Source organism: Falco peregrinus, chromosome 5, assembly GCF_023634155.1.
Source record: "Falco peregrinus isolate bFalPer1 chromosome 5, bFalPer1.pri, whole genome shotgun sequence".
Classification (NCBI taxonomy): Eukaryota; Metazoa; Chordata; class Aves; order Falconiformes; family Falconidae; genus Falco; species Falco peregrinus.
The window spans coordinates 65,806,341-65,833,288 of record NC_073725.1 but is presented as its reverse complement, the minus strand read 5'-3'; the positions used below and the strand labels follow the sequence as shown (position 1 = coordinate 65,833,288).

Below are 26,948 nucleotides of genomic sequence, written 5' to 3'. Positions count from 1 at the left end.
TGCAGCCTTTCCTCTCTTGATCCCCCAAGGTCTGCATCAGCCTTCCATGCAAAGTGTGTGAGGTTGCCTTGCTCTTAAATGTGTGTGCATGTTTGCTGTTTGTGTGTTCCACGCCTGACAATAAGAGATTTATAGGCTTGTTGGGGTGGACTGGGGGAGAAAGGAGGGGCAGGGGAAGGCCATTTGGCCATGATGGACTCCTTGCAGCTCACAAATTTCCTTCCTGCCTTTGCTATCCTGTGTAATCTGTTTTACAGCTCTGCAGTTTTGGACAGAGAAAGAGTAGAATTTATGGTGATGGTTGATTTATAGATTAACTGCAACACCATTTGCTCTCAGGCAGATTTGGCAAAGCAGGACCCTTTTCTGGTGATAAAGGGATAGAGGAAGGAACAGTGATATTCATTAAAAGCATTAAGAGGAAAGTGAGATTAAGTTTGGCCAGGCCAAACAGCTTTCCACTCTCCTACCCCTTCCAAAACTGTTACGTGAAAGCTGCTTTGGAATAGGCTTTCTGCATTGAGAATCCATGTGCATGTTGATTTGCTCTGAGATTCATGAAAGGAGTGATATATTGAGATGCAGAGTTGCATCCTCCTGTAATTCACTGATAAATGAGAGCAGTGCAGCAGCGAGTTATTAATACAGCCTTTCAGGCTTCATATACCGCAGACATTAGTTAATCAATATAAACCACACTATACTACTCCTATTCAAACAAGCCTTCCTCTGGGCTGCCTCCGGGTCTGAGGCGTGCTGTGCGTCCTGGAGGTGGTGCTGTGGGTGAAGGATGATGTAAAGCTCATTAGAAAGGGAATGGTGCTAGCTGAGCGTCTGCTCTAAAATACGGAGACGGAAGGAGTTCTAACTTGTGTGATGTGGATTGTCTTCCCAATTGGGTGCCTGCAATTGGAATAGTGGAGATTTTTCTTTTTAATAGACTTGGAGTTTTGTTGTGTTTTATTATGCTGTTGCAGACAGATTATTAAAAGATAATTTTTCTGATGCAGGGGAGGCAGGTCTGGTGTGTTGCCTTTCTTCATTCACCCTCATCTAGTTTCGAGAGAAAATGCTATGAAGATCAAGCCAGAGGCTTGGACTGATGGGGTCAGCTATGGAACTTGTCTGAGGAGGGACTGTTGCTCTGTCTGAGAACAGATGAAACTACCTCAGCCAGCTGGCTGCCTGTGCTCACTTGGTCTCCTTTCCTCTCACTCAGTTTTGTGCTGTGTATGTCACACACACCCCCCCCCACCCCCCCCCGCCCCCGGAGTCCTCTTTATGTTTCTTACTCTTGTCTAAACCGACTGCAAAAGACACTGGTATTAGTATGTACTTTGCTGCCATGTTAGTTTTCAGTCTGTGCATTTTATGTCCATCTTTACTTGGCCTGTTGTGTTTGCTGAAATTATAAGCTCTTAGAGGTTGGGTTTCATCTGTGACTTGTGCCTAACCTAGCAAAGTGCAGATCCTTCTGATCTATGGTTTGTCTTTGTACCTTTCCATAATGATCTTGGCAGGTGGTGATGCTGATCTGTGATCACATCCTTGTTTTTAGAGTAGTGTCTGCAAATGGGCTTCTACTCTGCTGACAGTGTTTATTGTGTGTACTGCTCTTTCCACCAGCACTAATAATTCATCACAGCTCAGTGGTCCCAGTCTGGATCGAGAGCAGCATGTCTTTGATCCAAGAAGGCTCTAGCTGCGGCTTACTCTTGCGTTTTGAAAGGGTCTGCTCAAAGCTTAGGCCTGATTTGAAATGAAGATCTATGGAAGTTTGACAGGATCACAGATTGGTTTTAATAACTGAGGCTTCTGAACAGTGCACTCTGCCACTGAGACAAGATGGGAGGGAGATGTGCTTCCACGCTTCATACAGCTCTTTCAGCCTGATCTGACTTGGGCCCTGTGGGAGACTGAGCTTGCAAATTCTGGCACGGTATGGCACGGAAAGCAGGGGTTGGAAGGACCAGAAGGAACCGACAGTGGTACTGCAGAGCTTTGTCTTTATTCACATTTTGTTAGCACGTTGGCAGAAATCGGGGTGGGGTGATGTTTCTTTACTAATCGGAGAAAACTGACGTTAGGTGATGCCAAGTGCAGTGCAAGTGTAGTTTAAAATAGCAGAAGGCTATAGTAATGACAGTACTTAAATAGCAGTCTGCATTGTCCCAGCGCTGTGCAATTGTTAACCAGTTAATGTTCCGAGTAATACATATGCCGGGTTTCTATCCACTTGATTTCTAATTGGCCAATCAATGTGACAAAGGGGATCAAGTAGAAGAGATAAAGGAAACTTTACAAACTGTCTCTGATCTTTATCAAATCTTAGTTGTAACACTTCTAGCTTTGATGCTGACAAGAGCATAGGCACTGGCTTCAAAGTAGTAGCTGTGGTTTGAAACTGCAGCTTGATGACGGGTGAGGAGCATTAAACCTTTGGTATGTGGGGTTTTTTCTCCTCAAAAAAGAAAAGTGTGTGTGTATAGAAGCATTGTGCCTCTAGCTCAAGGGGTTTCCTAATCCAAAAATACCTTTCATTACTAGTGAGCAGATTTCTTTTGTTCTGTAGCAATTATCCATATTTTTTTTCCAAAGGCAGTGAGCAGGAGCATGTGTCCTAAGCCCAGTGAATCATAAGATTGTAGAACGGTTTGGGTTGGAAGGGACCTTAACGCCTCCCTGCTACAGGAAGGGATACCTGCCACCAGCCCAGGTTGCTCCAAGCCCTGTGCAACCTGCCCTTGAGCACTGCCAGGGATGGGGCATCCACAGCTGCTCTGGGCAACGTGTGCCAGCGCCTCGCTCCCCTCACAGTGAATATTTTTTTCTTTATATCTAATCTAAATCTTCCCTCTTTCAGTTCAAAATTGTTACCCCTCCCCCTATCACTACACTCCCTGACAAAGAGTCCCTCCCCAGCGTCCCTGTGGGTCCCCTTTGGGTACCAGGAGCTGCCCTAAGGTCTCCTTTCTCCAGGCTGAACACCCCCAGCTCTCCCAGCCTGTCTGTGTAGGAGAGGTGCTCCAGCCCTTGGATGGTCTTTGGGACCACCTCTGCACTTGCTCCAACAGGTCCAACTCCTCTTTATCTTCTGATGATCTCCCCTGGTTACCTTGTTCTCCCCTTGTTTCTTGAATTGCAGTGAGGTGGCTTTTTTTTAGAACACAAGGTCTTTGAAGCATAATCTTCCCTTTTCTTTATATTTGTACAGTATCCACTACAAAAAGCAACTGGTAATTAATAATCTGATTGCCAGTTTTGGGAAATAAATCTAATGTGAACAGGTTCTTCAAAACAAATAATGTAGAATGGCAAGGGGATGAATATTGTAGTCATTCATCTCTGTTGAATTGTACACTAATTATCTTCTTGGCCAAACTGAATGGATAAATGATTTCATAATGTTTTTCCCAAAACACCTTTTCTTAGTAAAATACCTCCTTCATGCTACTGATTCACTGGATGCAGAAGCAGACGATGGGTTTATTTTGTACATGTGGAAGGAGAGTCACTCCAATGTGATTTGTAATTTTCTGCTTTGTGCCTGGCGTTTGTTGCTACGAAGCTAACTGGACTGGTACATTAATAGTCTTTCCAGGAGCAGATGGTTGTTCATATTAAACTCTCTGGTTTAAAATAGTATTTAAAAATTGCATTTGAGTTCTGGAAAAATCTCCTTTTTGTATTCATTGAATTTTGGATTAGTGAAATACTGTGAAAGTAGCTCGTTGCCCGGTTGTTTCATGCAGATCTTGTAGTTAGGAGTTCAGGTGTACCTCTTGAAAATTCAACTTGCTTTAAAATTGGAGTTCTAAAAAGCTGCTGTCTCATGTCAGTTCTTGAAACTAATGCCTCTTCAACACCATTTCTGCCTCATTACGAATTGAATGGTTAAAGAGTCTTTTAGCAGTGTGTGATCGACACAGGTGAGGTTTGACTGTAATCTCCCAATAGTCAACCCGTAAGGATTTGGTCCCAGCTCCAGAGTGAGCTGAGATTTTCTGCCTGTTGTTACTGGAAAACAAATGGAGATTTGCTATTGCACTGACCTAGTTTCTCGAGGGAGGGAGGAAGTTTCTCATTTTGCTTACTGTTCTATTAGCAAAATTGCTTCCCGTTTCTTCATATTGTGCTTGGCAATGGGATTGATAATTAGCGATGCACGTGGAAAAGAGATCTTACAGAGTGAAACAGGCGCTGCGGTGCCAGTGCTGAGAACGCGTACTGTTAGCCAGCCCTTTCTGAGCAGGTTTTGTCCTGATTTTCTTCCTGTGCTGGTTCCCAAAGGACTGTGTTTGAGCAGCTGTCTGCAGAGCTCATTTTTCTCCGAGCTTTAGAAGACAGGTTGATTTGGTGTGTTTGTGTGGTTGTAATCTTGTTCTGTCATTACCTATTTACTCCTTATTATGGCTTTTTGAGCAGATACTCCCCAGCCTCTGTGTTTATCTTTCTCCCTATGTGTATTTCAATAAAAATACCATTATTTGAAATCATTGACACTGCTGGTTAAAGATACTGAATTCCATCATCTATTGTCCTGTAAAATGATCCATTAAAGATAAAACTGCAGACACTTGATAAAGGTTCTTTCCTAGGAACAAGGAGCTCTCTGATCCATGTGCGATCTTATCTCCAGAGCAGGGGTTTGCATTCTTGATGTAAAGGAGCCACAACAGAAGGGGACGGATGAGGGAGGCCAGAGATTTTAATTTCCAATGGTGATCTTGAGGAGGGGAACTGGATGCTTACAAGAATTTTACTGTGGGGTAACTTCAGATATTGACAAAGAGGAGGAGAGTTGATTTCTGTCTTTTAACAAACTGAGAGGGAGAGGGGGATGAAGAGAGGTTGAACATGGAGGAAAGCAAAGGTGAGAAAAAGAGAGCTGAGCATGAAAGGCAGGGAGATGACAATGCTGTTCATGGAGCAATCCATTCTTCTTGTTGAAATGCCTTTTCTTTTTGGTGATTTTTTTTTTTTTTTTTTTTTTTTTAGTTTTCTTTCATACAGGCTGCAAAACAGCTTAAAAATATTGTGGAAAACCCCTGCTTTTGTTGCTGTGAGCTTTAATTTGACACTGCTAGGAGATGTAATATTCTAAGTGTTTTACCTTGCAGAAATACTTGGCCTTAGGAGCAGGATGCAAACATTGCAAATGAGGGACTACCCTGTATGTAGTGGTGGTTCTTAATGGTTTCTATTGGGTGATAAATATTCTTGATAGACTAAGGGGTTTTCTTTGGAGGCATTGCTGCTGTCGTGTGGGCTAAAGATGTTGAAGGTCAGGGTTCAGATTATGCATTTATGGACACACTTTGTCTTGCAGAGATTGAAATAATAGTTTTTTATTCTGCCTGTCATGATTGAGAGTAGGTTGGTATTTGAATCTTCAAAGGGTCAGTATTCCTGGCACAGATAAATCTGCTTTGAAGACAGATAACTAACCCCCAGCCTGACACATGGTCATAGGCATTTTAAATGTACTGTTCTGTTTTGGTTTCTGTTCCTTATTTCAGTAATTATAGCATGTTAAACTATGTGGGGCTTGTTTGGCCAGACCTTGTGCAGACACTGTGAAATTAACTTTCTTACTTTCTCACATGAGTCGGACTGAAGTGACATTTCCAAAGCCTTGTGGTTGAACCTCCTGCCCATGGTGCCCAGTCTCCAGTCGAGAGTGGGTGCATGAGGTTTAGTAGTCTAATCACTGCTTAATTGTTCTGTGTTGGTGCAAGGAGAGACTGACATGTAATGAGGTGGGGAGGCAAGGTGGTGTAACTGTCAGAAATTCTCCGTGCGTGTGTGTCACTGTAGCAAGAAAAGGTCTTGGAAGCTTTTGGAGGAGGTTGAACTAAGGGACGGGACAGTCTGGTCCTCTGCCAGAGCTAGTGATAGCTTCAGGAGAGAACAGCTCGTCTTACAAGGAGGAAACCTGCGGCCAGGGCGTGAGCAGGCTGAGGACTGCCTTTGTTACGGGTAAAGTTTTTAATAGCGTTCAGTGGCCAAGAAGATGGCAAAATTGCATTGCACCCCCTTTGAAGAAGCAGCGGTGAGGACAGGATCTGAGCTAGACTGGAAAGTCCCTGAAGAGCACTTGATGCTGGAAGCTGCCGCTGCTGTGGTGAACTCCCTGTTAACCATCCCTTAATGGCTTCTGAACTGGTCCTTGTATCCCAGGATGGTCCGTCTGCTCTTTTTTACTGCCACACTCGTTTAATTCTTAACTTGCAAGACATTTGCTTATTTATTTTCATTGTTCCTGATAATAATTCTAAGCCATTAGAGGGGAAAATTGTATTCAGAAATGCTGTTTCACACTTTATTTGTTTGATGATTTAGAGCGATAGAAAATAGCACATTTGCTGGCTTTTATAGTCTGATAATTATCCATATCCATCAAGCCATTCCAGGGGAATAAACAAAACACCAAGAAAATTACGCTATTAATGACATCCTTTATGGCAAATAGGAAGGATCTTTCTTTTGTGTTAAGGATAAAAAGGGGACTGTCCAGTTAAACTTAAGTTAACGAAGGCAAACTACCACTGTAGGGGAATGATTGTCTAACATGTGTAGCTTTGGGGCAGATACCTTGTGGACCTGTGACCCTGGTGCCTGGTAATTACAACAGTTTTGCAGGATATTCAAGAAATCAAAAAATTACATGGAGGTAAAGATCACAAATGCTGGAATTAGGTTTCATGAAACAAATTTGGAAGATGAAAGTCTTTCATGTAGAACAGTAAGTTCCGTATTTGTAGAAGTGATACTTAATCTATTTCAGAGACCTTCTCTTGTTTTGGTAGAAAGAGTAGAAAAATGTAATTTAAAAGGATCAGTATATTACTTTCAGATTGTTGACTCTGGGGTAAGATGACATTTTGAGTCATATAGCTTTAACTTTTTCTTGTCTTGAAATTTTATTTTTTTCCCGTTCTGTAAATCTCGTGTTCCCTGGCAGCGCAGCAGGACGTTATTCATGCTGTAATCCGGCAGAGTGCTGAGTGGCAGGTTTTCAGGTTAAGCTTGGCCCTTTGTCTTGGTCAGTCACTGCAAGGCTGACCCTTGGAAGTACGTACTTAAAAAAATCAGTCACTTGGTTTGTTTGCAAGCCCAGTTTTCTTGGTAGCTCGATATATCTTAACACAGTTGCTGGTTTAGCACTATGTACGTAGACTTCGCTTTCTTTGGGGAACCGGGTTGAACCCAAAGGGACAGATTTGGCACCTGAAGCAGTGGCTCAAGGTCAGCGTTTTCAGCACTGTTGTGCTTTCTGTTGGCTGTTGCAGATGCTTTCTCTGAAGCAGAAGTAGTCTATAAAAAAGTGGTTCTTAAATGTTTTAACAGCCCTTATGCTACCACTGTTGCTTCCCTTTACTTTGGCTTGTTTGGGGCGATGGAAAATCCTTGCTCCATCTTTGCTGTGGTTAAAAGGGAGTGTCAGCTCGCGGCTGGGTCGAAGCTAATCCTGCTCTGTGCTAATTGAGTCTTGCCCAGGCAGAGAGATGTGATGAAACTGCTTCTGTCAACGTGGGTGAAGGGCTGTGAAGTTCTGAGTCTGGTAGTCTTGACCCAGCTCAATTTGTGGAAACTGTAGTTTATTTTGGCCAGTTGATACAAAAGTGGTATTTTGCTTGTTTGAGGTTTTTTTCATCTCTTTTTCCTTGTCTTCATGGAGTGTATTTGTGCTATGATCTCAATGGGACAGAGAAGGGAAGTAATTTAACATGTGTTTTGATTTGTCTTGTTTGTTTGCCTGCTTTTTTTAAAGATTTTGATAGGGTGGAGTGGGTTAGTTGTTTTTTGGTTTGTTTGTGTTGTGGTTTTTTTTTTTCTAGAGGAAACCTACTATGTTTATTATTTGGGCTGGGGTACTAAAGGAAAATAACCATACTATTTGTGGGTTAAAAAAATCTTGAAGTATTCAAGGTCATGCATATAGAAAAGGCAATTACTGGATGTGCTTTGCCATGCATAATCTTGTCAGTTGTCCCTGGAATTAAAGATGTTTTTGCTGTTGATCTGAGCCCCAGCCTGTGGGTGCAGGAGGGATAGTAACAAATCGTACTGAATGACAGCATTTTGTCAGTTCCCTCTGTCAAGGATTTTTGTCCCCCACAAGTGCCTGGCCATTTTTCATAGTGAAAGCAGGAGGATGGTACCATAAGGTCGTACACAAAAGCCAGCCCTTCATGGATGTTTATGTGCTCAGTAACAGTACTCCTTTGATTGCAGCAATTTTTAATCTTTCCATGTCGCCTCCATTGTTATTCTGCCTTGTAATCAATCATTTTCTGTCTAGGTTGAGCTAGCTAGCTCAATCTGTGCGATACTTGCCGAAGCCTTCTGTTGCTGATTTTAAATAGCAGTCCAAATTCTTTCTTTATTGCCTATCTTTATGTAAATCAGTCAGATTTGTGAGTGTAACTTAAAGCAGAATTTGACCTACTTCTCATTCTCTCCTGAAGTTAATTTTTTTAATTCCTCAGAATAGATGTATAAGGATGTATAGGCTTTGCTTCCTAAAAGACCGGCTCAAACACAAAAGTTAATTTCTAAAATTGGAGTCAGCTATTGCCAGGAGGCTGTTCTGTGGTAGAGTATTCTGATTTGTATATTATTACACATAGTTCTTTTTTATAAGCTGGAAATTCCTCCTCTCTCGCTGGTTTCTATCCAAGCAAGTCCTTTTTCTTTGTCTCTCCATGGACCGTTTTCTCCAAAGCTCAGCTTGGCTTTTTGCAGTCTGCAGTTTCAGATAACACAATAAGCATGTTCCAATGTATTAAACTTTTAACATCCTCAAGATTCAATTAATCTTATCTTTACAACTCCCAATTACAGGCACTAATTAAGTGAAGGTTGCATTGTAGGCTGGGGATATTACATTAATCATTGGCAGCCTTGTAGCCATAAATTAGTTCTTTCCCAATCCTTCAGCATTTTTCCCAGAAGGAATGGAATGTCTCATTTCCCTGTTTTAAGGGCCATTAATCCCACAAAGGAGCTTTGGATCAGGATTAGTTTTATCACATTTATGTAAGTGATGAATGGTCTTTGTAAAATGAAAGCTACTAGCTTTGTCCCAGACAAATGAAATTGAATTGTTTTATAATTATGCAGTTTAAGGCACTGTCAAACTTTGGTCGGAGGATGTTGGGAGTCCATTGCTGCATTTATTATTTTACAAGATTAGGTACTACATAGTGTTTTCCCTTGGATTTTTTTTTTAAGCCATCAGTTTAAATCGGCTTAATGTCTACGTCTTGAAGCATCCTATGTATGATTTCTGTCCTTTGTTATCCTTTCTAGCCTGCCAGACCACAATAGGTAAATACTGGTTTTGTACGAAAGCAATATGGGATATGACTTCTATCTATTTCTCCTTACATTGTTGATAAACTTTAGACTTGAAAATTCAGAAGCTGAGCAAGGGGACTGGCTCTAAGTCCTCTAAAATCAAGTGTATTTTGAGAGATCCTATCATAAGTAGAGCAATACCGTTTACCTGTTGCAGAGATCACGTGGTTGCCTGCTACAATATCCTGTTTTCAGTTTGTAATAATGAGATGTGATGGTTTGACATCTTTATTGGAAATAACAAAAATAATGCATTTTTTATTATTCACGCTGAACAAAAGTTATAGCTGGCAATAAATGTCATTCTCACAAATGTAAATTTTCAAAATTCTGTAAAAAAAAAATAAATGGTGTGAGAGCCACATTTAATTTGGCGCTGTATGTAAACGATATAATTTACAAAATTCCATTGACTTTATTATGTGTGTCATCATGTTAAATGTGTTTTAAGTGTATCATGGTATTTAGTACCCTTGGTATAACCTGAGTGCATAACATCTTATTTGCCTGATTTTGGTTCTGTGACTATTGAGGTAGTTTAACTTCAAAGCAGTAAGGTAACAACAACTTTTGGGAGGAAAACCAACAGATTCCAACTTTCCTGATTTTTGTAAATAATCGTTGCACATGGCACTTTCTGCAACTATTAGAAATGCTTTTGCAGGTTTTTTTCAAGTTGTTCTTAACTTCTTCCTTACGCGAATGCACACTGAAGTGTCCACATTGCCTGTAAGAAAACAGAAATTTCTTGTTCTTAACTGTCTGCAGCGGGCTGAGCGCATGTGCAGTGGCTGTGAGCTGTTCCACGCGCAGAAGAGCTTGGAAGGCCCCTGAGTGATGGAAGTGGACGGTCTGCATTTTTCCATAGCCTAGCGCATCATCTTTTTGCATGGCAGTGTTGGTTTAGAACTCTTGTCGCTGTTTTCCAATGATCACAGGAGAATATTGCCATTAGGCTTGTGTGTGATTTTAGGCAGCTGATCATTTTTCCAGAGCTACGTTCAGTACTTTGCACTTGTGGGGAAATCCCCCCCTCCATGTTACAAATTCTTTTGTGCTCTTTTTACTCCTAATCTAACAAAACTGTATTTACAAAAGTCTACAGTTGTTACCTATACCATATAATGTTTTTATTTCTCAAAGACCCTGCTGTTTCATTTTCACATCATCAAGAAAATTATCAGAGTTTAATTCTGTTACTTCACATCAGACAATACCATCCAGCGTAGATAGGATTGACTGCTTCAGCCTTTGTGAAGAATATTTACTTTCTTGAATAAAATGAAACAGAGTTTTCTTTGAAAAAGTTTATCTTAACGTGCTCTAAATATGCTGGTGCACACAGACCCTCCTTCACACCTTTTCAGCCCATCCAAAACGTCTTGTGTGTTAATCATTAACACAGCCTCATGTGTTTATTTTGCAGATACCTTTCCAGCAGAAAACCTGCTTGCTGTTCCCTAGACCAACTTATTTCTGTTTTTTCCCACGCTGTATCATCACTTTGTCTTCTCAGTTTTCCTTCTACCTTGTGAAGTCTTGTGGAGCCGTTTGCAGGAAAATTACACACATCATATATTATATCTAAGCATTTTTATTAAAATACTGGCATTCTCCCATGTATTACGTGTTACTAATACCTTCCAGACTTAGAAAATCCTTGTATTTCCAGACGGTGATAGTAAATGTGATGTGCTCTAAGTTATAACCACACTTGTTTCTAGCCTTTTTCTTTCACTGTTTTTACATTATACAGTGATTTTAATTCTTTCTGTTCTTCTGTGTTAACTTTCTTCTAGGTATGCCATACCTCCAGAACATGGCAAGAGATTGGAACGCCTGGCGAAAGGTAAGCTTTACTTCCTCCTGTGTTTGGACAAACGTGTGGGTGTGTTGTTGGTGAAAACTGAATTATCCCAGCAGAGAATCCTACCCTTGAGTTTTAAATAGATTGATAAAGAATTGATGTTGAACTGGCTGCTATGATTTGCTCTTGCAAGAGCTGCTTGATGAACTCACTGCACTGGTATAATATCTTCAGAATCAGGAAAACTGTCAATGAATTTTCCTACTAGTGCAGCTCTTTCTCAAAGTCTTCATCTTCTGACACACCGTGACCATAACTAAAATTCATAGGACAAACCCCTTGAATTCTGAGGCATTGAGACCAGACGCTTCCATGTCTGGGAAATGGGTTTAATTAGACACCCATCATTCATCTCCATGTGTAATACGAGGTTTGTCACGGTGAGGTGAGAACTGTTGCTCCCGTTGTGTGGGGTGCACCCCTGGGGGCTCTTTCCAATATACACACACACACACAGACACAGGCACACTCCCAACCCATTCTGCAGGGAGAAAGGGTGGCAGGAACTGTTCTTTCCTCCTAGATTACAAATGTTATGTACTCACTATTAGCATTGGTTACTTTCAGTCTTAAATAGGAAAGCGCTTACAAATTGATCAACAGCGTTCGTGGAGAATAGCTAGTGGAGTTCTCGCTTCACTCCGTAGTGATGCTTTATTTGGTTACTTTCCTTTTATTCCAGCCTCATCCTCCTTTATCTTTTCAATACAAGAAAGGCTATCTGGGGGTGAGGGGGAAAGGGAGAATAAAGGGGGGAAAAAAGCAGGGCTAGCGTGAGCTGTGGTGAGCTGCCACCCCTTCGCAGGCTGTGTGTATGTGTTTGGCTGAACCAGCCGCAGCCTCGGCTGCCGTGAGCCCACCTTGGGTTTGGGATCTTGCCCAGCTGCCTGCCAGGGTCGCCCTGCCAGCGCCCGCCTACCCCCAGCACAAGCAGCGAGCTCAGGCTGCCCTGTCCTGTCCTTGGCATTCCTGCTGGTTTTCAGTTGGTAGTGCTGGCAGCTTCAGGAAAGATATCTGACTGCAGAAGTATATATTTTTTTTAATTTGTTGATGTTGTGTTTGGGTTTTTTTTTTGTTGCTATTTTGGTTCACTTGCAAATGTTCTAGGCGCTTCGCAGCTAAAAAAATCTCCTGTCCTGGAATAATTAACTCAAAATCTACATGTTCCACCTTCAGTGAGGCATATTTTAATGATTTAAATCTGTTGTTGAAGTTAGTGCGGCAGAAACAGGCAGGAAAATCTGGAAGACACTGTTCTGATGCAAAATGAAAAAAATTACTGATACTGCCTTTCCAGAAAGGAGGCAAATTCATAGTAAAGATACTTCTAGTTGACAGTCCGACATTCTGTTGACCGTTTTGTACTGGAATAGAAAAGGGGAGGGTGCTGGAGGGAGCAACTGGTTGTGTGGAATAAACGCAGAATGAATGGGGATAAACATCCTGCAGCATGGTAGTGGTGGTTTCCTGTGCACTGAGAGCCACGATCCCTAAATACAAATTATATTGAGAATTACTGCTCAGAGATGTTGCAGTTCAAAGCTACCATCCAGTTTAGTCATTTCCCCGGTTTTATAAAAGTTAATTTCCATCTATTAAGTCAGTAAATCCAGACGACCTGTTCCATGGAATCTGAAATACCACACAGAAGTCTGACATAAGCAATTGCTGTTTGTAGCAACTTTTTGCCAATGATCAGGTTTTGAGACACATCAATGGCTGGCAATGTATAAACCAAAAGCAAATTATCAACCATCTAGTCTTTGAGTTTTCTGTTGCTTGGTACCTTTTGGAAGTTGGGATAGGTAATGTTTTGAGACTGCAGTGACACAGTGTTACTGCTTGGGCGTTCTCCCTGTCCTGGGCAGTGGTCTATACCCTGAAGAAGTTTACTGTGGAGAAATGAGTGTGCAATTAATATGGAAAATGAATAACTGAGCTGTAAATGGGCACACTGGGAGAGCTGTGGAGCCCATGGGGAGAATGTTAATGTGTTGCCATGTTATTGGTGCTAATCACTTAAAATGTGGTTCTTTATTAGTAGCTTAATGAGAGCCACTTAAACTGTGCATTAAAAAGAGGAACTGCAGAGAGGGATGACAGACTGGGTAGCAGACAGTCATAACTTTAATTGAAATGCTTTTAGTACAAAAATATAAGAAAACCTGGAACCCAGTAATCCTTTTTACTTTCTGAAACCCCTTCCATTATGTCTCATCAATTAGTTTTGTTTCCAAAGCTTGGGTTATTTATTTTCCGAAATGGTGATGTTTTTTAATCCCTATAAACACATAATTTGTTATCGAATCACCCACTTGGAGTGAAACACATGGTCTGGAAGAAAATGGTGTTACATTGGTTGAGCTGACATTTCTGGGAGCAAAGTGCCGGCATCAAGGGGTTTGTTCAGTTTTTGCCACAATTGTAGTGATTATTTGCGGGTTGTTTTAATAGCTCAACATGGATCTTGTAGCTCTGGTAGAATTTTAACACTTAATAGAGCTGAGATGGCGAGTCAGATGGCACTGCCTCTGCCGGGTTTGGTAGTGACCTCTGTGGGCAGTGAGCAAGTGTCCCTCCTTCCGCTGCTTTGTGATGGATGTGTTTTGTTTCCTTTCTTTCTTATGGTTGAATGTTAACATCTACATGCTTATTTTTTTGGGGTGGTATGTGGAGCGGATCGGTTGGAAGTCATAGGAGTTGTATTACTTTCCCAAGGATAATAACAGCAGCCTGTCAGAGCAGGTATAAAAAGGACATGGCAGTGTTTGGAGCAGGGGGTACATGCTGTTACTTTTTCCTTGTCCGTATTCAGAACCAGTGTGGCTCAGGGTTTGGGGCATGAACCAAAACTTGAGACAGACAGCTTCTGTTTTTCATTTGCTAGAGGTCTACTGAGATTTTGGCCAAGATACTTATTCCCAGACACAAAAGACGTAGATGCTAACTCTCAACTTGAATGGAATTTAGACTTACGTGCCTCAATGTGCAGTTTTTTGTCACAAAATTTATGTAGTATTTTAAACAATGAGGGATGTACTAATTACTTGCATCTTCAGTTGTATGCCTATGTTCTGAACTATATCAAGTATTTAGGCAGGTTTCCACTTTGTCATTTTGTCTCTGCTTAAATAATTGAGTGGATATACTATTCCTATAGTGATTCTCCTCTTGTTAATGTCTCCACAGGATTTTTCCCAGGAAGCTCTCAGGGATGTGATGCTTTCCTCCGTCACAAGATGACCCTAATTTCGCCCTCAATCCTGAAGAAATATGGCATTCCTTTTGACCGGGTACGTACAAAGGATGCATTGAAGACACTGGCAAGTTGTAGAGGTGCACAAAGCACAGCACCCCTCTTTTAAGGAAACAATTCATTGCAAGCTGCTGGGGAGCAATTAGCTTAATTTCTAAATGCATTATTATGTTAAATGTATTCTGTCGGTTTAAAGCAGGTGGCTGCCTGTAATTGAGGATTTGTGGTTTGGCTAAGACACTTTCTGTGAAGTGCTGCTTTCTCTTCATAAAAGCTTCTGCTAGAACTAACTTTGTCAACTGGGGAGCCTCTCCAGGTAGAGAGGGGCAAACTGCAGTACAGATGCTGTGGCGTATCAATCGGCAGCATAACTCATTGCCAATTCTGGAACACAGACTTTTTTTTCTCCTGGATCCGATATGAACTGGAGTTAGGCGTGCTGGGTCTTTGTTGTGTAAGCGTTTGTTCTGCACTAAGCCAGTAAGGATTCATGAATCTCTTAAGTCCTCTTATTTGAAATGAAGGGTCATGTTTATTTGGTATGATCGTTTTAATGTGCTTATTCTTAAAGTCTTCTGGCAAGAAGTAAATCTCCTCAGCCAAGCATGCTTACCACGGATTTAGTATCTGTGCAGAATCAATCAAACAACTACCGCTGCTGTGTGTTACCAGCACACAGAGCCTGTCCTGCCAGGATGCCCTGCCTTTGGATGTGGAAAAAGGCACTGAGTTAGAGGTAATGGGACTCAACTCCAGTGGGAAGTGTCAAAGAATGCCTGGTGTGAACTGATTTCATCCTTCCCTGTTCCCTTTGCATCATCATCTGTAGATATTATGGCCATCTTTCATAAAGTAAGAACTCTCGAGTTCTGATCACTTCTTAATATTTCTTAGGCATGGTTTTGTTAGAGTTAGTCCACCTGAGACAAAGCGTAGCACCTGTTTGATGAGCCTGGTGATTCTTTGAGATGGAAGTAAAAGATCTTGACTTTTTTTATAGCATAAAAACTGAATTCATTCAATTTACTGCTCCAGAGACTGTTTCATTTTTCCTAGTGGTAGGCTATGATGAATGAAATTTGAAGTGTGATCATCTGGCTTGTCAGATGAGCTTGCTGTCAGCGCAGGGGAGACTTGCACGAAGCGATGTGGTACTTATGGTTCAACATCAGTGGCTAGGCTTGGCCTAGTTTGCACGATGGTTGATAATAAATTGTTCATAGAGAGCAACAAACCATTTTTCTTGTAATTCTATCTGTGGAACCTAATTCGCAAGTGTGAAAACATAGGTACCTGCTACACATGGTTGAAAATAATAATGAAAATATCTAATTACAGAATTCGAGTTTTTTGGTAAGGATTTTAACGTTACATATTTCAGAAAAGTGGATATGTGGATTGGAATAGGGGAGGCATCTCCATTTAATGCATAGACAGACCTTTAGAAATTACTTTTGCTAGAGGATAAAAGATGTTCTCTATACCAACCATAATCAGAAAAGAGCACAAAATCTGTAGCCAGTGCAAGCTCTGAAAAATCTGTCTGACCTTATCTTTATTTGCCTAAACCGTAAAATTTTAAAGACTTCTTTTTATGCTGGCTTCTGCTTCAATTATGAGCTGAACACTGTGTCTTGCTACTTCTTGCAGCGTTTTCCTTATGAAGTTTTTTTGACCAGAAGCCATAAGTTGTGCAATAATTGGCTGAACAGAGCCTAAAAGGCATGCACTGCTCATCTAAAGGAGCTGAAGTGATAACGTAAGAAGTCCTTGTTGGTGCGCGCTAGCTGTTGTAAGTGAAGTTTGCTGTGCCATCCCCTGGTGACATGCTGTCATCCAGCAGAATGGAGGAGAATAGGAAATGGGAATTAATTTCTGCCATGTCATTCAAGCAGCGTGTTGGGGCAGTGCTCTTGGGTCTGGTGGAGGTCAGAATGCAAAGGAAATTCTTGCAGAACTTGTAATATTTGTGTTTTGTAGGCAGGCATATTTTTCTCCAGTATAACACACTGTTATATGTTTGATTTTTTTTTATCTATCTGAGAAAAGTGGCATCAACTAGTAATGGTATACTAACCTATTTCTGATCGATAACCAAGCAAGAGGAGCAAAGGGGTTTTTAAAAAGGCAAGAGAGGAAAACTTCCCTTCCAAGCTTATTCCAAGTCATCTTTGCTGAGCTGTACGGTGATAGGGATGGGATACAGAGGGGTTTAAATAAGGAGGTTCCTAATTTATTGCTTGGTAAAAAGTCTTCGCCTGTTTAGCTAGGCTTCCCACTACGAATTTTCTGATTTGTGATGTAAAAGCTTTTTGCAGATTGATGTCTGGTGTCTCCTTCATGCTGAGTGTATGCAGAAATCTTAATGCTAAGAATCTGGGGTGTGCCTCCCTGTTTTTTACACCACCACCCCCCCAAAAAAAAAAAAAAAAGACCAGTATACAGAAAGGATGATATTAATGTCAAAAATAAACTTTCTTTTTTTCAAGCAAGAGGGATTATTAATATGTTACTTAAATATAATCCCAATTTAGAGACTGTGGGGGGTAGTGTGTGTTTTATGATAGGTACTTCCTCCTCCATGGCGCTCCCTGGAAGGATGTTTTTAGATGTGAAAAGGAGGAGGAGATCTCTCTAGTCTGAGCAGCCTATATCTGAATACCTCCTGTCTGGAAATAGTAGCTTTTGAAGGAGGATCACTACTATTCGGAAACAGTGAACATGTGCCATTTTTCTTTAGAAACAGAGATAGGATCCCTTCATCTAAATTCTTGGCAGATTTCAATGAAGTGAATAGGCACGCATTTATAAATCTCTATAATGGTATTCTGGGAAAAAAAAGAAACAGATCAATACTAGGGCTTTTTAATAATTAAAAATGTGTATTTCTGTAATCTCCTATTGATTTCTCCATTTATTCCTCAAGAGCTTGCAGAAGTCAGTAAATTTAGGGCTTTCTCCATGAGTGGCAGTTGGTGCTGGCTTTCCTTCAATAGTTATTACTTTTCTGCATGGCCTATCCATCATCTTGAGTGCTTTCTAATTTATTGTAAGGATAATGTTGACAGCAGTGACATGGAGGACATACACTGTGGGCTTGAAATGAAGACACCAGGATGTAGATTTACGGACAGAAACATAATCTTTCCGTCTTCTGAAGCTAGCAATCTACCACTCTGTTTTGATTTATGGAGGGGTGTGGACAGGAGGATGCTCTGTGGAGCTGGGTACATGCAGGACTTCGGCACCTCTTGTCCAGAAATACTGCAGAAGCTTCTTGTATTACCATGATCAGTTTTTATTCTCCCTTTTTTCCATTATTCTGCTGATGTTAATGACATTAGCAAGTTTAGGTGTTAGTCCAGCCAAGTGGGTATGTGTTTTAAGTTCTGCCCGTTTATACTTTCTGTTTGCACCCATCCTTGTGTTTGTAAGTGGAAGTTCTTTGAGATCTCCAGGCTCTGAACTGCTGTGGTGTGAGTTACTGCTGGTGGGAAGGGATCCAGATGGAGCTGTTTGGCATGTGGCTGCTATGAAAGGTCTGTCAGCACTTCTGGGCTGGAAAGACGGGGAAGGTCAAACTTTGCCTCTTTCCTAATCGGTGGAAGGGAGGTGCTGCCGCCTGCTCGCTGGGCTGGAAGGATCGCTCCAAGCGCGCTGTGTTGCTGCCAGTTGGTCTTACGATCCGTGCCATACTCTTTTTAACACTTACATTCCTTTTTCCCCCAATGTCTTCTCTGCGTAAGATGTAAAAAGAGGATTTTCTAGAAGCATTGCAGATAGATTGGCCTCTGATTGCAGCTGTAATCTGTGGAGTTTCTAACCCTTGTATTAATAATATCCATAATGCTTATTGTCGTTTTAATTTTGCTTAAGTAGACAAAATGGTGGGCTGTAATTTTTAGGGTGTTTGACTTACAGGTGAACAAATGGGAGAGGAAAATCCACTTCTCTTGGCTCCACTAACATGCTGGTGGGAGTGTAGGTTTGGACTTAAGGTGAGCGGAAGTGGTCATGATCTGAAGATTTGTTGATCATTTGGAATTTTGCAGTCTGAGACCCTTTTTGTAACAGGAACCTGAATCTAAATAGTTCAGATCTTGTAACCCCTTCCATCCATTGTGCTGTCTTTTTTTCCTTCACAGAAATGCTTAGTATTTCTGCAATTAACCAGAAATTGTTCTAGATTTAGCCAAGAATTGGCAATGACTATTCTACCTGCCCTCCAGTTGAAAGAGAGATTTAACCAGTGATTTATTTAATTTTTTTTAGGTCTCTGTTTTCAAGCTGCTACATTAACTGATCTGTGGGCTCTCTCTTCCTTTTGGTTTTGGTTTTCAGATCACCCAGGAAGCTGGAGAGTTTATGATTACATTTCCTTACGGTTACCACGCTGGCTTCAATCATGGATTCAACTGTGCTGAGTCTACTAACTTTGCCACTTTGCGATGGATTGACTATGGAAAAATGGCAACCCAAGTAGGTGTCCGTTGGGATGAAGGATTATTTAAAACCACTAGCTCATGAAATACAAGGGAATGAGAGCGGGAGACTTACCCTTAAGAACAAAATGGAAAGTGCTGTTGTTTTGACAGTGTGCTCTTTCATTGTGCCATGTTGCTGTTTTATGCCTGTTGATAATTTGTGTCATTTTGAGGGCATAGAAATGACTTTCTCAAATGCTAGGTGTTACGTACACCTTGCAAAGAGGTTGTTTTGAGGCTGGGATTAGTTTTCTGATGCATCCAAACTGCATTTCACAGTGAATAAGGTGACTGATGTAACTGAATACAATTCATTAGGTACACACCGAAGGGGAAGGAATAAGCTGGAAGTACTTTAAGCTTTAATAGGACTGTGGTAATAACCTTCTGAAAATATCTGAATTTCTCTAATCTGTGCACTCAGTTAAGTTTGAAGAGGAGAGTCATTCTGAAATGACTTTGTGTGGCTATTTCTCATTAGGGCAGATTTCTTGTACTACTTGTTACTTTTGGCAGTTCTGAAATCAGTGACAGTTTTCACGACAGCACGCATACTACATTCTCTTGTTTTTAAGTTTGAAGTATAACTGATTCAATAGGATCTGTGAATTTTTAAATCAGCGGTCAGTTCTACACAGTCTTTGGGAAAGGATAAGTGATTACAGAGGGGGGGTAGCACTTGAAAAGTGCCTTAGATGTTCCTTTCCAGAAAGGCAGATGTAGTCTTCACTCTAGAATAGCACTTCTGATACCTCCTTCACTTAATTTCTTTCTGTCAACTCAGCTTGATTGTAACTTTTGTAATGCATCCTAATGCTTTCTTTTGGACAAAACCAACTCCGTTCCAAACGGACAGCCAGTACATTTGTGTCTGTGTGTGGAACAATGTAGTGATGTCCATTTTTATTTACAAAGGTTTATGTTCTGAGAGTAGCAAAAGGTAGAGGATTACCAAATGGCGTAATGCTTTTCTCAGCTTTGGGATCCTGGGGTCCTGGACAGTGCACTCTTTAACCCTCCACCTTTATGCTGTGATGCCTTTGGCCACTTTTGAGCCAAGCTGAAACTTTCTATGCAGAATTATATTTGGTTGTGATCTATGTTGTGTGTTGTTCAGCCTGAGTGGATGCTTGGTGACTAATGTGAGTCACTCTTTTTTGCTTCTGGAGGCTAGTGCTGTTCTGGCTCTGCAGGCTTCAAGGGATCTTGTAGAATCACAAAAAAAACCCCTGTGCGGTTTCTTTCTATTTTTCCTTTTTGCTAAGTGACTATCATTAACCCAACTAGAAAAGGAAGATGGTTGTCACCCCACAGGAGCCTTTTTCCTGCTTTTCCCCCTCTTTGTTGTTCTATAGCCTCCCTCAGCAGCTGCAGGCGGGCAGTCTTTGACTATCCAATGGCACAATAATTAGTGTCGGAGAAGCTCATCCCATGGAAAGCAAGCTCAGCCGATCAGGTTCCTGAAATGTGAAGTGTCTGTCTTGTTTATTTTTTTTCAGTAATGTTCAGCCAATAGTTTCAAGGACTCTGCTGTTAGCCAATAAATTTGGTATTTGAGCTCTTTTTTTAAAATAAACAGATTTTATTACTTCATTTCTGAAATTACAGGGGTGTAAAAGCATCTTGTTAGGTATGCTAGGGGCTGTGCCATGAAATATAAAAATGAAATATGCCATAAAATGTGCCATAATACACGAACTTGCAGTGCCAGTGTGGTAACATCTCTAAATTTCTAGTGATGGCAACTGAAATTACTCTCACAACAGAGAAATCCTCATGCTGAAAAGTTTCATATTTGGCTTCTCTGTCTCCCACCACTATTCAAGTGGCAAACTCTACAGTGGTGCTTGTAATCTCTTCATATCCCATCAGGTCCGTAGATGAGACCCCACGGTAGCAATCGAGGCTCCAGGGCCAGGTAGAGGCTGGGGTGGGAGTTGTACATTTGCATTTGTTCTGGAGTTAAAGGGATGGTAAGAAAAACCTAGAACCATAAGAGTCCTCAGTCAGTGTTCAGTGTCTTAACCTCAAAAATAGCCAAGCAAACTTGGTTTGAAAATTTTTTAAAAATCGTGTTTGTCTGCTGTGACCTTGTATACCAGGTTTATCTGTAGCAAACGGTCATGGTATTACACCCCAGAAAATGGGGTTTATCATGGAAATTCTGACAGACCCTTAACTACAGCAGTGCCAGCAGGCACCGCTCTAATATTAAAAGCAATTTTGGGTTCAGCCATGTGTTCACAAACAAGTGACATTTGGGAAGTGCAGTTTTAGATTGAGCCTCCATGCTTACATTGTTAAGCAGCGTAGCGTGAAATTACTGAACAAGCAGCACAGAGAGCTCTGAGCAAATCTAGGGAGAGGAAGTTGAAGTGTGGAAGGAGACGCCCAATTTATTTCCATTGCACTCAGTGGCACTTGTCTGTTCAGAGATTTCCATTTAATATTGCCTAAACCAAGCACTGCATACATGTTAATTAACCCTTTGATACCTTACTATCAGGTTCCAGATGAGGTATGAATGCTGTTACGCTGTAAGGGCAAAAGGTGTGTTTAAATCTCATTTTAAGTTAAACAGGGACTTAATGAAGTATCGGCTGACTGTGTACACTTGAGCCGCCTGCACGTTTGTGGAGAGAGAATTTGTGGAGAGACACATACTCTGGAGGGTGTGATTTTTGGTTTAACTACTGCAGGTTTAGTAAATGTAAGAAACAGCTATATTGATTTCTGTGCTCTCAGGCACAATTAAATTATCCTTTCCCACATCCAGGCAGGTTTTTGTTTTTACTTGTCATACATTCTGTTGTGAAGTTCCTGGAAACTCTTGGCTGGGCAGCACTCTGCCGGCCCACACTCCTGCTGCAGTGGAAGCTGATTCTCCTTTCCTCAGGTTAGCAATACCTTGTCCTATCAGTACTCATGAGATCAGGGACAAGGTAAGGTTCAAAATTAGTCAGCTGTAATGTTCTCCTGGACGTTATCCTGGGGATGAAATCTGGATTCTGCTCTACTGAGAGCAATAGATGTCGATGGCATAGCGTAAGAGAGCACTCACACAGGAAGGTAATGGCTCACCTCAGAGAAACAGACAGAGCTGTGCTAATTACCTGCCAGATGGATGAAATGTTCTGCTAACCACAGCAGAACCTGCCTAGGCTGTAAAAAATACATAATAACTAGGTGAAGTCTAAAGATCAGCTTCTTTAGACGCTAGTTCTGCTCTAATTGTAGAACAAGCATCAGCATTAGCCAAAAAAAAAAAAAAAAAAAGGCAAGGGCTGCAGAGTTGTGTAGGAAACTGATAGTGTGTAAATATGCTTGTGTCTGTGTAACCTTGTAACCAGGATGGTTACAAGTTACTAAACCAAGTGGAAATTGGTTTAGTCAATACCCAAGTGAATAAACTAGCTGTCCTGTGCAGTTCAAAGCTTTTTGAAAACCTAGGGAGAGGTTTTGGAGTCTTTCAGAACTGCTTAGAAGTTGATGCTGTATCCCTGGAGACATTCAAGGTCAGGCTGGACCAGGCTCTGGGCAACCTGGTGTGGTTGCAGATGTCCCTGCTCATGGCAGGGGGTTGGACTGGATGACCTTTAAAGGTCCTTTCCCATCCAAACTATTCTGATTCTATGACTCTGTGAAGGAATTGGAGGGTTGTAGGTGTAATGATTTCATGCCTTTAGATGGAAGTTGTAACCGCTGCTGATAAGGAGCCTCGTGCCATAAGAGCAAACCTTGACTGAAGTATCTTTATGAACCGAACATAGGGCCAGTATGCAGAGATGTCTTCATCTGCATCGGACATCTCCAGCGTCTGTTTAGCGCGTCCTAGGCTCAGGTGGGCAGCTGAGCGCCGATGGCTTTTGGCACGTGGGTTACCACCAACATTCAGCAGAATTCTCTGCTTTCTGTCTTAGTTTTTCCCTGGTCTTGTTCCAGCTTTGTAGTTGTAGCAGGTGCTTGCCTCTTAAGTCTGATTTGCTGATCCTTCTAATGATTGCTTCTCCAGCTTCAGTGCTGGTGTGTGACAGACAAAATTCATGTCGTCTCTCGTGATGTGTATAAATCCTCAGGACTGATTGCTCTCTGTTCTTAGCAAATGTCAATCTCTTTAGATTCAGAGGAAGGGTATAACATTCTCCTTTACTTCATGTCTTTAATTACATGGTGGTGTACCACTGGGAAATAGATGTCTTGCCTACAGCTGGACATTGTGCCCAGAAGTGTAAGAATTAACAGCTCTTTAGCTGTTCTCCCATTTACTGGCAATGTAAATGTCTCTGTCCTCAAGGATCCTTGTGTTGCAGCTGACTGACTTTCCAGTCAAGGTGACTTTGAGGCCAACCACAGCTTGCCTGCTCCACCTGATGTGTGTGAAAAGCTGTGGTTGAACAGCACATCTGTCAGTTACCTGTCTAGGGGTGGAGAGGGACCTTCAGTTAATCTTGGGACTCCTGTAGATAGTTCTGGTGTGCTGTCACTACGTCTTCCCAAAGACGTGATGGGAATTCATTTCAGCACTCTTCGCAGATCAGACTCTGGCAGGGAAAGCTCTCTTCAAGGTACAGTCCTGTTTGACTAACATGAGTATCAGTGTGTCACAGGGTGCATAGTAAAAAGAGATCCAGAAGGAGTGAGTTTGAATTAAAGGGGTTTTCACAGTGTTGGAGGTATTGGCACGATATTTCAGGAGTGAGCTTTGAACCGAATACCCTGCTTCAGACCTTAATAGTACTGATTAAATAATACAGTTGAGTAGGGATAGTTTTATTTTTATATACTATAGTTCATGTTTACTTGCATAGGCAGAGCCTAGAAAATTAGGAAGAAGTATTTTCCTTTGTACTCTGTAGTTGGAGTTCTTCAGTCATTTGTCTTCTGTGAACTTTGTCATGTGTGGGTTTTGTTTTTGTTTTGTTTTCTTTTTTCTGTTCCGTTGTTGAAAGCATCTTGGTGAACAAAAGGCAGTGGAAGTTAATTTTAATTTCTTACCATTTGGGTTTCTTTTTTCTTTTTGTTTTGCTACATGAGCCTGCAGTTCCTTTCTGCATTACTGGTTTGATTTGTGTTGTTTCTGAAAACTCTGGGATGCAGCCATCAACAGACAGAGGGCCTTAATAGCTGTGTATTTTTTATATATATATAAAAATATACATAATATGGTTTTATACATTGTTGTATATTTATTATATAATATACATTGTATTATTTTGTATAACATATATTCAATAATACTGATTATAATAATTACAACTGATATAATTATTTTTATTTGTTAAATTTAATTTATAAAATGTAAATATAAACCCAACCCTTTTAAACCCAAGTGTTTTACTGAAGTGTCCTTCCTGAAGTCGAGGTGGCCTGTAAATCTCCTGGTTTTCAAAAGGCGCTTTGAGAGCGTACGCTTTTGTAAGAAATTGAAGTGTACCTCATGAGTAGGCTTTTCCATTTCTTTTGCAAACCAGACTGGTAATAAGTGGATGGGAGGGGAACATTAAATTAAACTTTCGCTTACGCTAATAGCAGACACTCCTGGGTGATAATGCCTGTGTTACTATCAGTTGACATTTTCATACCTTAATTTTATCTCCTGTTTACTCCAGAGATAGTGCTGGAATTATCTATCTCAATATAAAATGGGGTCAAGTTGCCCTTCCTTCCCGAATCCTACGTTTTACGTTCTGAAATAAGTAGCCTTCATCTCATCCTGTGCCGTGTTCCCACACAGCCCTTCACTCTGCGCAGTTAGTCCCGCTCTGCTGCTCAGTCATTCCTCTGGGGAGCGGGGGAAGGCAAGTAAGACTCTTATCCTTGGATTTTACTGATAGATAAAGGCATCTTTGAGAGAGGTGCCTTTTGGATCTCAGACTTAGCTTATTTCTTCTGAACCCTTTCCTCACATGTTTGGGTTTTTTTTTGTGTAATATTGGAATAACAGATTTCAAATTTATATTTGGAGTATTGGTGATTTACAGTTGTCTGGCATACAATTTTCCTTGTGAAGTTGAAGCTTGCTTCAAACAAGGACATTTAAAGATGTCCTTATTTTCGAAGATAACAAAATTCATAAGGTTTTTGCAGAAACTGTTTAGTAATACTAAAAAAAAGGGGGAAGAAGAATTGTATTTTTGCATTTCTTTGTATGTGTGCCTTAACTGACTCTAGACCTTTTAAGCTTAGAATACATTTAAAAATCTATTATGGAATGGCATTTCCATAGTTTTTTGTCAGATTCAGAATTACTCTTGTACAAAATCTCTTCTGCCTTTAACTTTGTACATATTTTATTACTTGTAAACATCCCTAATACCTTACTCTTGACAAAACACTGATTTTGTGCAATAAAAAGGAATTTTTACAGTGTTTTTCATGCTAAGATGGAAAGGAGACAGTTTTTTTTCTGAAATGGTCTTGGAGCTTCATTTTACCGGCTTTCTTCCAAGATCATCTTCTGAAGTACTTACTGGAAGGTTGCTTGTCATCATTTTTGTTAATGCAGGAAGAACACTTGCTGTTCTGTCAGCAGAAAAAAATACATCCTGGAGGTTTCCGGGGTTTCAGTCCCTGGGATGCCCAGCTGCTGCTGGACCCGACAACTGAGGTCCGTGCAGATGGGTGGGTGCTGAGCAGGTATATGCCTTGTCCCTTCGGGATGTCCTGCCCTGGAGAAGGAGCATCTGAAAGACTAGTTTTAAATCCAGAATGTAATTATAAACAGTTCAGGCTTTGATTGACAGTAGATGGGACATATGCACCTTGGGGCAGGCAGCTGGGGGCAGTGATGATGCAGGCAGCCTGTCCTTCTGCTCAGTGTTTGGCGGTACCCTTAGGGCACGGGACTGGGGAGGGTCTGGTGTGTGTTAGACCAGGCCTATTGATGTGACTCAGCCTAACTTACGCCTTGCAGTAATGAAAAAATTTAGAAATCAAAAAAAATTAAAAAAGTAAAAAGAAGTAAAGCATACTGTTCTTGATGTTTTGAACGCTGCTTAGTAATGACTCCCCAGGAGTGAGTGATGGAAACTGCTGGATCTCTGGGATGGAAAGCTGCCCTGAACCCATGCAGTCTTGATGTTGCTGGGTTGACACAGTCTCCTGTTCTCTCTCTGCCTCACTAACCCTGTGATTTATGTTGTGGTGCGCTTTGCGGCTGTAGTAAATAGCAATGTGAGGAATGTGCTCCCTGCAGCTTATTTGTTCAGCTCCTCTGTCACACGGGAGACCCTCATAAAGTACCAGCCCACATCATTTATGTGTCAGAGCAGAGGCTTAAGGGTCATCTGGCTTTGGGGATGCTAGTATGGCAAGGCCATCAACAATCCCTCTTAAAAGCTGCCTTAGCATTGTGCCTTCCTACGTGGCTGGTGTTGCTCCATTGGAATTGCTTCAGAGGTGACACGTGGCGGGGCCCTTCCTGCCCTCCAGCACATCAGCATTCCCACCCAGCTTGGTGTCATCTGCAAACTGACTGAGGGACACTCGATCCCTCTGTCTGGGTCATTGATAAAGTTATTAAACAGGGCTGGCCCCACCGCCAAGCCCTGGGGATCACCACGTGTGACCGGCTGCCAGTGGGGTGCGACTCCCCTCACCACCGCTCCTCGGGCTCAGCCATCCAGCGGTGTTTTACCACGTTCTGGCCATGAGCAGCCTGTTTCTGCAGGGGAATGCTGTGGGAAACGGTGTCAAGGTAGACGCCATCTGCAGCCTTTCCCTCAGCCGCTAAGCTTGTCACTGAAAATGAGGTTAGTCAAGCAGGACCTGCCTTTTGTAACCCCGTGCTGGCTGGGCCTGATCCCCTGGCTGTCCTGTGTGTGCCGTGTGATGGCACTCGGGGTGATCAGCTCCTGACCTCTGGCACCGGGGTCAGGCTGGCAGCCTGTACGTCCCCAGATCCTCCTTCTGGCCCTCCTTGTAGGTGGGCATCAACGTTGGCCAACCCCCATCTGCTGGGACCTCCCAGGTAAGCCAG

At 41.6% G+C, this 26,948-nt stretch overlaps 1 protein-coding gene across 3 annotated transcripts in view; it reads left to right on the top strand.

Annotated features, from left to right (window-relative positions):
- KDM4B (lysine demethylase 4B) overlaps positions 1–26,948 on the top strand; it is a 92,603-nt gene that overhangs the window by 25,375 nt on the left and 40,280 nt on the right. For all 3 annotated transcript variants that reach the window (XM_055804111.1, XM_055804110.1, XM_055804109.1), the window contains exons 6-8: positions 11,163–11,212; positions 14,420–14,523; positions 18,828–18,965. In XM_055804111.1, the coding sequence (XP_055660086.1) occupies positions 11,163–11,212; positions 14,420–14,523; positions 18,828–18,965 (292 nt within the window). The remainder of the gene's footprint in view (positions 1–11,162; positions 11,213–14,419; positions 14,524–18,827; positions 18,966–26,948) is intronic.